Source organism: Microplitis mediator, chromosome 11 (genome assembly GCF_029852145.1).
Source record: "Microplitis mediator isolate UGA2020A chromosome 11, iyMicMedi2.1, whole genome shotgun sequence".
Lineage (NCBI taxonomy): Eukaryota > Metazoa > Arthropoda > Insecta > Hymenoptera > Braconidae > Microplitis > Microplitis mediator.
Genome location: NC_079979.1, coordinates 18981878 through 18995952, shown reverse-complemented (window position 1 = coordinate 18995952; position 14075 = coordinate 18981878). Strand labels below are relative to the sequence as shown.

Sequence of the window (14075 nt, the reverse complement as noted above, 5' to 3'; positions counted from 1 at the left end):
TTTCATTAAAATAAAATTACACGCGTAGTAACATCATCTTTCAAATACAAACTACGTTGAGAGGCGAAGCTCTAAAGCTTCATCTTATTCATCTCTTATTTGCATATTATATTTTTTTTATACATATATATGTATGAAGTTAAAGAAAAAAAAAAAGTGCACATAAAATGCACGTCACGTACTACGTAAATGTCTCTTGAGTCGTTTGACATAGTGAAAATTGTGTGATAAAATTTTAAATATCTGGGAAACCATAAATCATTTATTAGTAAATTGTAAAATTACACTTGTATTATTTGTTTAAATCAGGTTGAGGTAAAATGGGCATGGTAACAAAAGAATTAAATTTGGGATTTAAAAATAAAAATCTTTTACAGACGAGTGAACTCGAATTAAATAAAATAGTTTTAATTAGTATTTTTTAATACGTAGTAAATTCTAAGTACTGCAGTACTTAGGACTCCAATTAGCGTTGAGTACAAATACTTTATAATTAGTATACAGTTGTTTATAATTACTACATCTATTCGCACTTACCAAAAGTTTTATAGTAGTTTTAAGCAAACGTGTGTTTTCAAGTGTTATTAATACGGATTTAAATAAATTATAGGAAAAATCTTAAATTCAATTTTTAAAAATCCCGCCAATATTTTGGTGACGATTTAGTGCAGTTTTAAGTTTATCCAACGTTGAGGGAGATAGGAACTGTGAAATATAAAAAAAAAATTTTTTTTTTTTATTAGATCAAAGTTTATGTATTCAAAAATATGTACCTAGTTTTATATGAAAATTCCGAATATTTTTCAAGTTATAGTCATTTTTGTGACAGGGCGTCAGCTGACGTTGCATCGACTAAAACTTTAAACGCGTTTTTCTCGAAACTACTTTTTTTGAACTGGTGGCATCTGTAATTTGCATAAACATCAACCGATTCGCAACTTTTTTTTCCGTATTCGTCTATTCAGTAGCTAAAGATGCACGTAGGGGATTTTGAAAATTTTGATTTTTAAGATTTTTTAAGGCTGTTTGAATCCAAAAAAATGAGAAAAAAAACGAAAAAATTAATATGTCGCCTTTGTTTTTCAAATCAAAATTTTCAAAATCTCCTACATGGAACGATAACCACATGTATACAGATTACAACGCGGCTTGGTTTTTTTGTTTCTGATAATCCGTTTTTGAGTTAGAGATGAGACCGTGGTGGGGGAAATTTTTTTGTTGCTCCACAAAAATGCTTATAACTTTGTAACAACATGATATTTTTTAATGAAAATTTAGGAGAATTATCTTCAATGTATACTTTATAAAACAAAAGAAACCCGATCCCCAAATTATTTTATTATTCCAGTCAAAAAAATTCCCGAAAATCACCTATTTTTTCGATCCTCAGTGGCTATCCCCCTTAGTTAAAATTTTCTATCCCTGATTTTAATCCCTATTTTTTTAATTGATAAAAAAAATCGGCGTGAAATAAAGCAGTAGCGAAGTGAAATCTTAAATAATCTGTAGGCTTTCAAGACCAAGTGGCCGATACTCTTATCAGATTTTTTCTGAACTAACGATGGTCTTAAATCACTTCAAAATTGATTGTAATTCTCTCCCACAAGATAAACTTCTATTTCCGGGCAGTCTTATTGGAAATACACTAAAAAACTGATAAATCGTTTTTTTTTTATTTTTTTAAATAAACTTTTACTTTGTTCTTAATTTTTCCCGTTTCAAAAATTTAATAATTACGTTAAATTCACTTGAGCTTCAATGCGAAAATAATCGAGACGTGGCAAAAAAATAATTTGCATAAAAAATTCAAGATTTTATCTTTTATGTCATACATATTTATATAAAGTTATTAAATTATAAAAATTTATATAACGTATTACATCTGAATAAATTTCCTCAGTGATAAAAAAATAAAAATTTTATCTTTTATATTCTAGATCAACTTTTCTATAAAAAAAAATTTATTTTTTTTTCTTATAATATAAGCATAATAGTAAAGTGAATTCTTTTTTTTATAAGCGTTTATATTTTTTCCTGTACCCGTGCCCAAGAAAAAGATCCGTACAGTAGATATTGTATTACTTTCGAGGGTCTTTCAAAAGCTTTTTTTTGCAAAGAAGATAAAATGCTTGAGAAAAGCTCAGATAAGAGAAATAATTAATAATAACAAAATATATATAAGTATTTATAAAGAAAAATGATAAAGACATAAATTAGTCTATCGGTTTCACAAAAAAAGTAAAAGGATTAAATTTTAACTTGTGACATAAATAGTATGTTAGTTATTGTTACACTAGAGTGTTTTCATTATTTTTATAAATTTAATTTTTTTTATTTTCGCGTTCGTTTTATTTTATTTTTCGGTCGTTCTTTTCGACACAAAGAAACGAGTGTAAAAGGAAAACAAAAATTCTTTGTGCATGACCAAAGAAAAGTTCATTATACATACGGAGCGAAAAAGTAGTCACTCGGCTCTGTATTCTTTGCTTTTCACTTTAATATTTTTTTTTTATAACTTATCCTCGGGCATTTTGTCGACAAACCTTCCGACACTTTTTTTGTTTTGTTACATAGATAAAAAAATATTTTAAATATATGGATAAAATTGTGTGATAAATTTTTTACATATTTTTACTCGCATGAAAATACCATATATGATAAATATATATGGAAAAATATATAATCAATATGGGACCATGTGAGTGGCCAAAACGATATATATTTTCTTATATATAATATAGTAGGGGAGGGGGGGGGGCAAAACGGGGTACCTAAGGAAATACTAAGTTTTCGAGGACTAAAATACGCTAAATCTTTTTGTTTTTAATGATATTCGAGGTAAATAGACAAAATTTTTAGCTGCCGTTAAAAAATAAGATTTTTATTTTTGGCGGGCAAAACGGGGTACCCTTAAAAAAAGTTGAAAAAAAAAAAATTTCTGACAATTGATCAAATTTTATTACTTGTATCTTTTATATGTAATATACATAAAGAAAAATTACATTTCACATCATTGGTGGACACGAAGGCAAAAAAAAAAAATTTTGTGGGGCAGAGAGGCCTCCCTCCAAAAAATGATATTTTTTTTTTTTTTTTTTTAAATTGTTTTCATTATTAAGAATGTATTTCTTTCTCTTGACAACTATTTTTGGTTTTATAATACTCAAGAAAAATTTTTTTAAGTGTAATAAATTGTTTCTCCTCGATTAGCTTAATTACTAATTGCTATTTAATAAAAAAAAAACAATTCTGTATTTCTTATTTATCATTATTTTGAACCCAAAAAACGTGTTTTTTGATTTTTTAGATTGCAAATTATTTTGCATTATTTAAAATATTTTATCAATAAAACAATAAAATATTATTTTCGAATATTTTTAGTAGCCAAATTTGCCACAGCTATAACAAATCAGCCGAAAAATGGATTAATGTATTATATTTTATTTAATTTGACGATAAAAATATAAAAGAATCATTTTTTAAAAATTTTCGGCTGGTCCATTTTGCCCTAGGTGTTATGGGTAAGGCTAAAAATGCGGAATTATATCAAATTTTTTTTAATTTAACGATAAAAATTTGAAAGAATCATTTTTTCAGGATTTTCGGCTGGTCCATTTTGCCCCAGGTGTCATGCGTAGGGCTAAAAGTGCGCAAATATATCGGATTTATACTAATTAGACGAAAAAAAAAATTTTTTTTTTTTCATAAAATTTTGAGGGTACCCCGTTTTGCCCACCCTACCCCGTTTTGCCCCCCCCTTCCCCTAAGTGTTAGTATAATTAATTATATACGTAAGTTTATAAATTAATACATGTATTATATATATTTATAATCATATATGTAAACTTATAAGTTAGCACATATACACAGAAAAAAAGAATTTCTTGGCGCAAGGAATATTTTGTATTATGAATTGTATATTGAATTGGAAAAAAAAATTCTTCTTAGCTCAAGAAATCCTTTTTTTCTGTGTATGTATTACATATATTGATAATTATATATGTAAATTTGTAAGCTAGCACATATATATATATATATATATACGTATTCTGAACACAATGTTTGAATCTTATAACAGAGAGGGGAAACCAGAAAAGAATAGATTTTATTTATTCTTACATATATGGGGACTTATATGCTTCTATATATCGAAAAATATACAAAAATTTATAAAGTTAAATACATGGTACATATATCGTACCATATAATGATGAATTATATATGTATTCTTATTTGTTTCCATATATATAAATAATATATTGAAGTTATACGGAAATATATGAAATATAAGAGAAAACATATATAGAAATATAATAAAATCAGCCAAAATTTATATATAGTTCTACGTAAGATTTTATGTATTGTCACATATATATTTATATCTGTAACATATTTTTTAATATATGTTTACCATATATGATATTTTCATGCGGGTATTCATAAAAAATTTTGACATATTTTTCCTTTCATAGATCAATTTACGTTTTTTTTTTATAGATATTAAAATATGTAAATATGTCGGATAAAGTCCTTTGTATGGAAAGATGAAGAATTTAATTTTCAATTAATAAAAATATAAAGCTTATTTATAAATATAGATAAATATTTTTTTTGTTTTGTAAAATAAATATTTAAAGACATTAACATTAGTCAACGTTAAATAGGAATGTCGTAATCCCTCTTGCTTAGAATTTATACTGGAATTACTTTACGCAAATCCCGTACACAATACGACACGAGAGGCTTTATAAATATTAAGTTTCGCTATATATATATTTAATATGAGAAATGAAACAATCTGATAGGAGTCTTACCGCAATCGTAGTTTAGGGTCTCATAAATGTCCTCAAGCAAATTGTAGTTCTCTTCGCAGTCAACATTATAAAGTAATTTCTCTCTGCGAAAATAAACAAATATATTTATTTTTATGTATACTCTGTACATAAAATCTTGATAAATTTATTTCTGATAAGTCATCAAAATTTTTTTCTTTAAAATTTCTATTTAGAATTTTAAAATTTGACTTTAAATTTAATCCTGGTCAGTAACAAAAAGCTGATAAAAAATCTCAATATTTTTTTTAGTTTTTTTTCTGCTATTGGGAAAAAAATTTGAACGTAAATCTGTCGGCTTCATTCGAAAGTTGAGAATTTCTGTAAGAAAAGAAAGTTAATGAGCTTTACACTATTTTTTTTACTGACGGTCATTTTCAATAAAAAAAACCAGATTTTTTTTTGCCAAATCATTCAATAGAATGGTAAACAGATTGATGGAATTGGAGCACAAAATTTTGAAAATAAAATTATCGAAATTAGAGCTTGAGAGTTTAAAAAAAAATATATGTACACTGTAAAAAATTAGCGGAGTGAACGCGGAGTGAATGAATTTTTATCTATTTAATTCCCTCGGAATTTTACTCCGAAGGGGAATTTCGAAAAATATTCATTATAAAAAAAATTACTAAAACATAGTGAGCTTAGGTCTTTGATATTTAGCCATTTATATTGAGTACGTAAATAATTACTAGCTCCCTGTCCATATATTCACGCGAAATGATAATTATTCACTAAATGAACAATTTGACCTCTTAAATTTTGACATAAGCTGCACATTGTTAGGGGAGGGAGGGGCAAAAGGGGGTACTTAAGGAAATACCAAGTTTTTGAGGACTCAAATACGCTAAATCTTTTTTTTTTAATGATATTCAAAGTAAATAGTAGAAATTTTCAGTTACCGTTGAAAAAAAAAATTTTTCATTTCTGGCAAAGTGGGGTACCCCCTAAAAAAGGTAAAAAAAAAAAAATCCTGGATTTTAAACGAATTTGATTAAGTTGAATTTTTTTGTAAGTAATTTACATGAAGAAAAATTATATTTTACATGTTTATTGGAGACAATAAAAGAAAAAAAAATTTTAATAGTTTTTATCATAAAACGAACGTCATTAATATTTTTCAACTGACAATTGATTTTTGAAAAAGTTTACCAAAAAAAATTCAAAGTAACCCTTAATTATATTTACAGAAGTGATTTTGAAACGTTTAAAAACTATTTTAAATATAAAATTTTGGGGGTACTCCGTTTTGCCCCCCCCCCCTTCCCCTAAGTATAATTATTAACATCTGAATGAATTATTTATTTAAATAATTATGTTTCTAATTAGCAGCTGTTTCTATTAAATATTAATTTACTCAAGTATTAAAACTCCGGACTGGAGTGAATGCGGATTTAAATACTCCTTTTGCGGAGGGATTTTTGAACTCCAGAACTCCGAATGACGGAGTGAATTCGGATTGAAACAAAATTCGTATTCACTCCCAATTTTTAACAGTGTATATATTTATTTATTTATTTATATGTAGAAAATATATATAAAGGTCAAGTGAATAATGTTTGGTGGAACACAAGCCAGAACGAAATTGTACGAAAGCTTTCGAGATTGATTGGTGAGCTCTTGCGTGACCTGCTCTCTCAAAGTTGTAAATGCCGTAGCTCCAATCACGCTAGTGTAGTCGAGTATATTCTCGTGTATAGTTTAACGAATAGGGTAGATACATTTTGTCGAAGTTCACTTCAATCAATTGAACGACTGCGATACAAAAAAAAATCACAAACAAAATAATAAATATTAGACAGCAAAGAATATTACTTTTTTTTTTTTTTAACATAAATCATGTCTATTAATCTCTGGTCCAAAAGTTAACAACAATAATTTGTATATTTTTGTTGAGGGAAAAAATTTCTAGCTGCTTGATAAATTAATAAAACAGTAATGAAATATAAAAAATGATACTTACAGTGACGTGGAAGTTGAAAGTGGAACTTCACCCTGACTCAAAAGAGCACTTAAGGCGACAGCTATTACTTCATTCTAAAAAAAGAGATAAAGAAAAAAGTGTGAGATTCATTTTTTATAATAAATTACATGATTGATAGACCAAATAAATCAATAGCCAACAATTGGAACAAATCGTTAGATATTAATGGCAGTACTTTTTTTTTTGGTATACATATTTTTTATTTTTATTTGTTCGTGGAAATTTTTTTATCGAGCTTTAACTCACTAATGACTTGGCTGTTTCGTTCAATACGCGAGTTAAAATTCACACAATGACTTTTATATTTTTTTTTATTCATTATTCAAATTAAAAACAATTTTACCCCTTGTTAAGCTGAAACTAAACGTCGAAAATATTTAAATCGATATTTTAAATTTGCCGGGTTACAGAAAAAAATTAATTTAATTAAAATTACAGTACAGTATTGTATTGCAATTAATATTTTTTTCATGCACACAGATGTTACTCACAATAAGTGTGTATTTGATCATTATACTGTACTTGCACAGGTAAAAAAAAATTTAAAGAAAAATGTTGGGGTAAAGCTAATTGCCACTGAAATAAATAGTCTTATCATAGACGACTTTTAGTAGACTAAAAAATTCATATTGTTGACTGAAACTAATTTTAGTAAGGTACAAAGAGAAGAGTCTAAGCAAACACATAAAAAAAAAATGTTATAATAATAAAAATAAATTTGGGAAGCCCATTTCCATTTAGTTTCAGCACAATAACAAGGCCATAAATCACGTGAGATTATCCTTAGCAAGATGATCAAAAACACCACAATAACACGGTAATCATCCAGGTTATTTAATTGTTTTTTACTTCTACTTCTTTATTAATGACCCTAATTTATAACACGTATATATGTACAGCAGTATGGGATACGACAGAATACCTTACCGAGTAATTAATCCTTGCGGCTCTAAACACTGAATGCAATTAATTTTTATCTACTTTTAAAATCCGTCATAATTTTACAATTATTTTATTAAAAAATTTTTTTTCGACGCGATACCCAACAGTTTTTTTTGCCAGGTTTAATTCCTCTACGTGCTTTTATGTCATATATATTCACTGAATCTATAACGATTTATCAATATTTGATATAAAAAAAATCATACTTTTTCTGAACAGGATAAATTTTTTTTTTTTCATTTTTCGGTGTCCAATTTTACCCCGAGTATCTAATTCAGTCTAAAAATTCATTTTAATTTGAAAAAAAGTCCAAGACTTCAGTGAGTTATAATTAATTTTTTTTACACAAAATTTTTACGCCCCGTTTTACCCCAAGTTTTTTTTGCCAGATTTAATTCCTCTACGTGCTTTTATGTCATATATATTCACTGAATCTATGACGATTTATCAATATTTGATATAAAAAAAAATCATACTTTTTCTGAACAGGATAAAAATTTTTTTTTTCATTTTTCGGTGTCCAATTTTACCCCGAGTATCTAATTCAGTTTAAAAATTCATATTAATTTGAAAAAAAGTCCAAACTTCAGTGAATTATAATTAATTTTTTTTACACAAAATTTTTACGCCCCGTTTTACCCCAAGTTTTTTTTGCCAGATTTTATTCCTCTACGTGCATTTATTTTATATATATTCACTGAATCTATCCGCATGAAAATACCATATATGATAAATATATATGGAAAAATATATAATCAATATAAGTGGCCAAAAACGATGTATATTTTCTTATATATAATATAGTAAGTTTTAATATAATTAATTATATATGTAAACTTATAAGTTAATACATGTATTATATATATTTATAATCATATATGTAAACTTATAAGTTAGCACATATATGTATTACATATATTGATAATTATATATGTAAATTTGTAAGCTAGCACAAAGACTTCAATAAATCATAATTATTTTTTTACACGAAATTTTTACGGTCCATTTTACCCCAAATTTTTTTTTGCAAAAATTTTTTTTCCTCAGTATATACCTAGGGTATTTCGTTATGCCCCAACTTTTCCTATACACATATATTTACACAAACATTTATTATATTTATTAACTTTCCCTCCATTTTATTAAATAAATTCAAAAAAATTTATTTAATGACTTCCCTCAATAAGTCATAAAAAAAATGCTTTATTATTTATAATATACGTTTTTAAAGTATAATAAATATCCCAAACAATATTTACGTGCATGTTGTCTCGCGAGACGGCGCCATTGGATTCTTAAAAGTTTAAAAATACGTAACATCCTTGGCCCATTTACGTTATTTATTATCATCTATCATAATTATAATTATTTATCAGTGCTATTGTGTATTTAATTGTTTGAACAATTGAATTTTATGATAATAAATTAATAGTGTTGCTAATTGATACTAAATACACAAGGGCATTAACATTTATAATTAATATTGATGATAACGATAATGATGATGTTAATGATGATTATAATTATCATCGTGGGTTATAGTAAAAACAATCGATATGAAGCTTTAATAAATTCACTCGTCCGAGATCGAGCGTCATCGTGGCATGTCGTTGAATCTATTACCCACAGAACGCACACCTGACAACTGGGTCAGGAATTAGTAGAATCCGTTTCTCGGGAGTCAGCATTAATGTAAAAGAGCCATCGTGCAAATGTCTCGATGCTTGGGCAAGGGATGCTGCAGATCGGTGCACTACGAGACCGACCAAGAGAGAAAGAGAGAGAAAAAGAGACTAAATATCACCAGAGAGATGTGTCCTCCTACGGCAAAGTTACACTACTCAACCCGCTGTACTCATTCATTATGTAGTCATTGTATTTTACTCGTGTACTTTACAATTTAAAGAGTATTCATTAGCATTTATATGTATATATACGTATAGATTTTTTTTAAAAATATAACAGTACACAGAAAAAAAAGTTATCTTGAGTCAAGAAAATATTTTTGAAGAGAAACGTTTTCGGGAACCAAGTCAAGATTTTTTTGAGCCAAGAAAATTTGGTTGGTTTAAAAAAAATTCGTCTTGGTCGGAGAAGATTTCTACTTCACCTGAAAAAATTTAGGTCTCCAAAAAAGATTTCTTGAATCAAGAATATTAACCTTCAGTCGAGAATTTTTTTTTTCTGTGTAGATGTTTATAATTTTGTCTTTATTTTTTGCCATAAAAGATTCACTTTTGTCTCGAAAATCGCGATCTCTAATGCCAAGGGTTAAAGAGTTTCAACATTTTTTGAGATAATCATAATTAAATGACGATTAAAAAAAAAGTTTAAATAATGCATGCGTATATCAATTATTTATATTTTTTTTATGAAAAAAAACGATTATTATATTTTTAAATCAATTAATATTGCGATGTGTCCATTTTTATGACAGAGGAATTTTAATGAAAAAAAAATTAAGGCTCTATTTTTTTGTAAAAAATTTTGAACATCATATTAGGGATTTATAAACAAATGTTTGATATTAATTATAAATTTATTACTGAGAGAATATTTCGTTAGTCGAGTATTGGTTGCACTTACTAAAGGCTCATGAACACATTACACAGAAATGTCAACTTACAGCGATAAAAAAATTTTTTTTTTTAAATAAATAATTTACTATACGTTGAATTTTTTGAACGAAGAAAATAATTGTCAAATTAAATGCGTATTTATTTAAGGAGGACAGTCACTGTGAAATTTAAAAAAAAATAATTTTTTTTTATTAGATCAAAGTTTATGTATTCCAAAATATGTATCTAGAGTTTTATATAAAAATTCCGAATATTTTTCAAGTTATAGTCATTTTTGTGAGGGGCGTCAACTGACCGTTACATCGACTAAAAACTTTAAACGCGTTTTTCTCGAAACTACTTTTTTTTGAACTGGTGGCATCTGTAATTTGCATAAATATCAACCGATTCGCAACTTTTTTTTCCGTATTCGTCTATTCAGTAGCTAAAGTTGCACGTAGGGGATTTTGAAAATTTTGATTTTTAAGATTTTTTAGGGCTGTAGAAATCCAAAAAAATGAGAAAAAAAACGAAAAAATTTTTAATATGTCGCCATTTTTTTTCAAATCAAAATTTTCAAAATCCCCTAGGTGGAACGATGACCACATGCATACAGATTACAACGCGGTTTGTTTTTTTTGTTTCTGATAATCCGTTTTTGAGTTAGAAATGAGACCGTGGTGGGGGAAATTTTTTTGGTGTTCCACAAAAATGCTTATAACTTTGTAACAACATGATGTTTTTTAATGAAAATTTAGGAGAATTATCTTCAATGTATACTTTATAAAACAAAAGAAACCCGATCCCCAAATTTCTTTATTATTCCAGTCAAAAAAATTTCCAAAAATCACCTATTGTTTCGATCCTCACAGTGATCCCCCTTAGTATACATAAATTTATATGTACTTGTAAAAAAGTCTGACTTCGAATACGAAATTTTCGTTTTTATATGAAACTATTTTACGAAATCAAATTGTACCTCATGATTTTGAATTAATAATGAAAAGTTTCATTCTTACTTCAGTAATTCGAATAATTATAATTATTATTCGACTTGTACTCGAGTTAAGGCTAAATCTTCTTATTTTTACCCTAGTGTATTATCATATTCACGAAAGTGGTCTTGGTTTATTGTGCCCAAACGTGAGATGCAAGTAAGTTTGAAATTTGTCGTATGAGAAACTTGATTTAACGCCGTTTGCCCAACTAATAAAGTTTATTTGTCGTATTTGATGATCAATACTATTTACTTGCTCTGTAAAACTCACTTAGTAAAACTTTTAATTGCGAGGGCCATTAAATCTCAGTAAGATAAGAAATTAAAAATAAACTCTTTGTTGGCGCTTAGATTCGAAAAAAAAACTTTAAATAAAAGATATCGTAATAATTTACTCTTTGTGCTGTTCTATGATTTGTTATCTTTAAAAAAAAGATTTCAAGCGGTTGTTACATTCGTTTGACAGTTTTGTGATTTATTGAACAAAAAAAATGAAAATACAAAATATCGCGTGTAATATATATATATGTAATATATATATATATATATTTTTTATTACTCCTTCTTATCCATTTTCATCTTTAACATTTTTTCTCTCGCTCCACGGTTATCTTTTTAGTTTATTTCGTTTTATTTTTTATTTTTTTTCTATTACACGATTCGACGAGTACGAGGCTAAATAAAAAAGAACTAAAAGTATGCCAGTGTAGTAAAACTTTTGACATTTCTATTTCGATGTTATACCGTGACCCAATTTCTTATTCGATAAAAGATCAAATATTATTTATATTAATTATTAATTGATATTTTACCTTCTTATTTATCACAAACTATAAAAAGTTTATTGATATTTCATTCACTTTTAATTTGATAAAATTAAAAAAAAAGCAAATAAAATCAATCAAAAAATTGTAGAGCTAAAAGTATGAGAAAACTTCTTATTCATCTATAGAAAATCTACTTTTTAAATAGGTATGGTTCCATAGAGATTTATGGGGATGGTCTTTATACGTCATGGACATACTCTTCATACAAAAGAAGAAACCGTTCCTCAAAATTACGACACTTTTTTGAATAATATATTGTAGGAACCATTCTCAAAAATTATCAGAACCATCCTCAAGTATTATGGGCATCATTCCTAATAATATTATATGGGAGCCATTTTTAAAAACTATGGGAATCATTTCTGTAAATTTCTAGAAATAGTTTTTATAGTAAAAAAAATATTGCCCGTATTATACAAGAATGGTTTCTATAAAATAATTTATATGGGAACAATCCTTAAAAATTATGGGAATCATTCCTATAATACTTTACAGGAACTATTCTCATAACCATTATAAGAACTATCCTTGTAATATATGGGAATGTTCTTAAAAATGATAGGAACCATTCCTACAATACTTTACAGGAACCTTTTTTATAGCCATTGTAGGAACCATCCTTACAATATATGGGGGATGTTCATGAAAATTACGGGAACCATTCCTATCAGTTTCTAGGAAAAATCCTCATACGGAAACCATTCTTTCAACCATTATAGGAACCATCCTTACAATATATGGGGGATGTTCTTGAAAATTACAGGAACCATTCCTATCAGTTTCTAGGAACAGTCCTCATAATTTACAGGAACCATTCTTATAACCATTATAGGAACCATTCTTACAATATTATATGAGGACTGTTCTTAAAAATTATGAGAAACATTCCTATAAATTTCTAGGAACAGTCTTCATACTTTATAGGAACCATTCTTTCAACCATTATAGGAACCATCCTTAGAATATTATATGAGGTCTGTTCTTAAAAATTATGAGAAACATTCCTATAAATTTCTAGGAACAGTCTTTATACTTTATAGGAACCATTCTTTCAACCATTATAGGAACCATCCTTACAATATTATATGAGGACTGTTCTTAAAAATTATGAGAACCATTCCTATAAATTTCTAGGAACAGTCTTCATACTTTATAGGAACCATTCTTTCAACCATTATAGGAACCATCCTTACAATATTATATGAGGACTGTTCTTAAAAATTATGGGAAACATTCCTATAAGCTTTTAAGAACAGTCCTCATATTGAAATATTGCCCATAATATACAAGAACGCTTCCTACAGAATAAAATTATACACCACGGGAATAATTCCCATAACTTACAGGAACCATTCTGTTAATTATTTCTTCCCACGTAAGAGCTGTAAATGCGTGAGCGGATTATAATGGTTGAATTATTACAAAAGAATGAATTTATCGGGTTCATAATACGCTTACACACCATATGGAGGATGAAATATTGTTGTTTGCAACAAGCGTCAAATTTCCATAAACCATAACGTCCAACAACACCAGCAGGAACAACTAACGTAGCGTTAGCTTCAGGCACTTGACGTTATGATTTATTTATGTTTGATGACATTAAATGTTCCAAGGCTGCATGGGCTGGGTTCTGCCTATAATTTTATACTCATTTATCATTCAAATATATTCTTACACATATATATTAAATATATAGCCACGCATTAGTACAATTTATTATTAAAATTTTGGTATTTGAAAAAAATTAATCGTGATAGAAATAATGAACTTTTAGATTCATTGTACGATATACTATATTACAATAATCATAATCATCAGAAAAAAAGTTTAATGGTAATGAGATCTATAAAAATAAATGATTAAATTGAATAAAAAAAAAAAAATGGAATTGGACTCGAACCAACTTTCTGGTGACCGCTCGTTCCAGTCAGC

General features: G+C 27.3%; 1 protein-coding gene across 2 annotated transcripts in view; it reads right to left on the bottom strand.

Moving 5' to 3' along the window:
- LOC130677900 (head-specific guanylate cyclase) overlaps positions 1 to 14075 on the bottom strand; it is a 70350-nt gene that overhangs the window by 19063 nt on the left and 37212 nt on the right. For both annotated transcript variants that reach the window (XM_057484810.1, XM_057484809.1), the window contains 2 exons: positions 6796 to 6869; positions 4815 to 4897 (listed from right to left, as the gene is read on the bottom strand). In XM_057484810.1, coding sequence (XP_057340793.1) covers positions 4815 to 4897; positions 6796 to 6869 — 157 coding nt within the window. The remainder of the gene's footprint in view (positions 1 to 4814; positions 4898 to 6795; positions 6870 to 14075) is intronic.